A 3018-nucleotide genomic window follows, 5' to 3' on the forward strand; every position below is an offset into this window, starting at 1 on the left:
GATATGTAAACCCTATTTCTTCGATTCAGAGAATAAATCATTCGGTACCAAAAGTTTGCCAAGTGTAGCTTTGGCTGGGAAGGAGCCCCCGTGGGAAGGTGTGCGTCTTCTCCCAGAGGTCACTACAACCGCGGGGGCTGCCGCCCTGCCGGGAGCACCTGACCTGGGACCCGCAGCCATTCTCTACAAGGGGTGCAGCTGTGCAAATGCTCAGAGGTGACAGAAACAGAGCATCTCCTGCCCATCACTTCATCCAACAGCCAGGGGTGAGGAAGAGGACCCTCTTGAGTGAAGACAGAGGGTCCACAGCCCCCCCACCTCGCCACATAGAGGGACCACAGAATCCAGCTCAGCCCCTCTTGTCAGCTCTGGTAAACGCAGGCATTGATGTCACCCCGACCACACCCCTCCCCCCAATGCCACTTTGCGGGGACTCAGAGTCAGAGACTTGGTCTGAGGGGAGCAGACACAATCGGCAGAGGATGGCCGTCCAGGCTCGGCCAGCCATTCAAGTCAGGACCCTGAGGGATGACCAAAGGCCCCTCCCACCCCCAACTCCCCCGACCCCCCAGGATCTATAGCCTCAGGATCCCTGTCCCAATCCCTACCCCTTTCCCCATCACCATCTTCGTGCTCACCCCCATCCCCATCCAGATCCCCATCCAGGCCGAATCCAGTTCCACGCCTGCTGTGAACCCAGGGAAGTACCGTTGCCCGGATGTGACGTCACTGACTGCGCATTCGCGCCAAGACGACCGCGAGATTCTCGCCCTGAGCAACGGCCTGATGTCGGCTGAGAGAAGCAGGCCCAGGCTTGGTGAGGAGGCAAGGTGAGACGCTGAGGGAGGACTGAGGCGGGTCTCACCCCAGACAGAGGGCCCCAAATAATCCAGCACTGCCTCTACTGCCCGGCCTGGACCACTCTGCAGGGGAAGACTTCCAGGCTGGGTCGCCACCTCCTTACCCTGCCAACCCCCACCAGTATCGCCACAGGGAACTCTAGAGGCAGAGCTTAATGTGGCCAGGGCAGGGCTGGTGAGAAGAGGTCAGGGCCCACGCTGTGCCAGGAATCAAGGTCAGGACCCCGAGAAGGGACTGAGGGAAACCTAACCCCCACCCCCACCAGCATTCCTATCCCCCAACACCAAGCCCACCCCCATCACCCATTCCCCATTCCCATCCCCACCCCCACCCACATCCTGGCAGAATACGGGCTTTGCCCCTGGTATCAACTCAGGGAAGCTCTGGGAATGGCACCAGGCACGTGAGTCCTGAGGTTCACATCTAAGGCGAAGGGAGGGAACGGGTTCGGTATGGTCAATACCGCCTTTGGGAAGCAGCAAAAGGGCCCAGGCCCTCCTGGAAGATAATGGAGTCCTGAGGGGACCCAGCATGCCAGGACAGGGGGCCCACGGTACCCCTGTCTCAAACTGAGGCACCTTTTCATCAGGCCACGGGAATCCTAGGGATGCAGAGCCACTTCAGCAGGGGGTTGGGGCCCAGCCCTGCGAGGAGTCAAGGGGAGGAAGAAGAGGGAGGACTAAGGGGACTTTGCAGTCCAGATCAGTGGGAACCTTGGTCTGGGGGATACTGGGCACAGTGGTCGAATGTGCCCCGTGCTCGTTGCGCCTTCAGGGTGACAGAGGGTTGAGGGCTGTGGCCTGAAGAGTGGGACTTCAGGTCAGCAGAGGGAGGAATCTCAGGATGTGCAGGACCCAAGATGTACCCCCAAGGCGCCCCCATCTGGTCGACAGATGCAGAGATCTTAGGATCTGCAAAGTGTCCAGGTGAGAAGCCTGAGGGAGGATTGAGGGTACCCCTGGGACAGAATGCGGACTGGGGGTCCCATAAAAATCTGCCCTGCTCCTGCTGTTACCTCAGAGAGCCTGGGCAGGGCTGTCAGCTGAGGTTCCTCCATTATCTTAGGATCATTGAAGTCAGGGAAGGGGAGGCCTTGGTCTGAGGGGGTTGCACTCAGGTAAGTAGAGGGAGGCTTTCAGACCCTGCCAGGAGTGGAGGTGAGGCAGTGTCCTCAGGTCACAGAGTAGAGGGAGCTGAGATAGTGCCAATAGTGAAGGTTTGCCTTGAATTCACACCAAGGGCCACACCCGCCCAAGAACACATAGGACTACAGAGCGCCTAACCTCACCCTCAATACTTTCAGTCCTGCAGCCTCAGCATGCACTGGCCAGCTGTAACCTGAGGTGCTCTCTCACTTCCTCCTTCAGGTTCTGAGGGGACAGGCTGACAAGGAGGACCAGAGGCCCCTGGAGGAGCACGGAAGGAGAAGATCTGTAAGTAAACCTTTGTTAGAGTCTCCAAGGTTCAGTTCAGTTGTCAGCTGAGGGCTCTCACACACTTCCTCTCTCCCCAGGCCTGTGGGTCTCCATTGCCCAGCTCCTGCCCACATTCCCGCCTGCTGCTGTGACCAGAGTAAACATGTCTCTTGAGCAGAGGAGTCAGCACTGCAAGCCTGAAGAAGGTCTTGAGGCCCAAGGAGATGCCCTGGGCCTGGTGGGTGCGCAGGCTCCTGCTACTGAGGAGCAGGCGACTGCCTCCTCCTCTTCTACTCTAGTGGAAGTCACCCAGGGGGAGATGCCTGCTGCTGAGTCACCGGATCCTCCCCAGAGTCCTCAGGGAGCCTCCACCCTCCCCACTGCCATCAACTACACTCTCTGGAGCCAATCTGATGAGAACTCCAGCAACCAAGAAGAGGAGGGGCCAAGCGCCTTTCCTGACCAGGAGTCCGGCTTCCAAGCAGCACTCAGTAGGAAGGTGGCTGAGTTGGTTCATTTTCTGCTCCTCAAGTATCGAGCCAGGGAGCCAGTCACAAAGGCAGAAATGCTGGAGAGTGTCATGAGAAATTGCCAGCACTTGTTTCCTGTGATCTTCAGCAAAGCATCTGATTGCTTGCAGCTGGTCTTTGGCGTCGAGCTGATGGAAGTGGACCCAGTCGGCCACTTGTACACCTTTGTCACCTGCCTGGGCCTCTCCTACGATGGCCTGCTGGGCGACAAT

At 58.4% G+C, this 3018-nt stretch overlaps 1 protein-coding gene across 1 annotated transcript; it reads left to right on the forward strand.

Annotated features, from left to right (window-relative positions):
• Window positions 1–760: 760 nt before the first annotated feature.
• On the forward strand, window positions 761–3015 carry LOC111533000 (melanoma-associated antigen 3-like; the record flags this gene model as incomplete). Its single annotated transcript, XM_026450441.1, has 2 exons — window positions 761–830; window positions 2375–3015. A coding segment is annotated over exon 2 (576 nt), but the record flags the coding sequence as incomplete, so codon positions are not given.
• Window positions 3016–3018: the final 3 nt, after the last annotated feature.

The sequence above is a fragment of the Piliocolobus tephrosceles genome, unplaced genomic scaffold (assembly GCF_002776525.5).
Source record: "Piliocolobus tephrosceles isolate RC106 unplaced genomic scaffold, ASM277652v3 unscaffolded_20039, whole genome shotgun sequence".
Lineage (NCBI taxonomy): Eukaryota > Metazoa > Chordata > Mammalia > Primates > Cercopithecidae > Piliocolobus > Piliocolobus tephrosceles.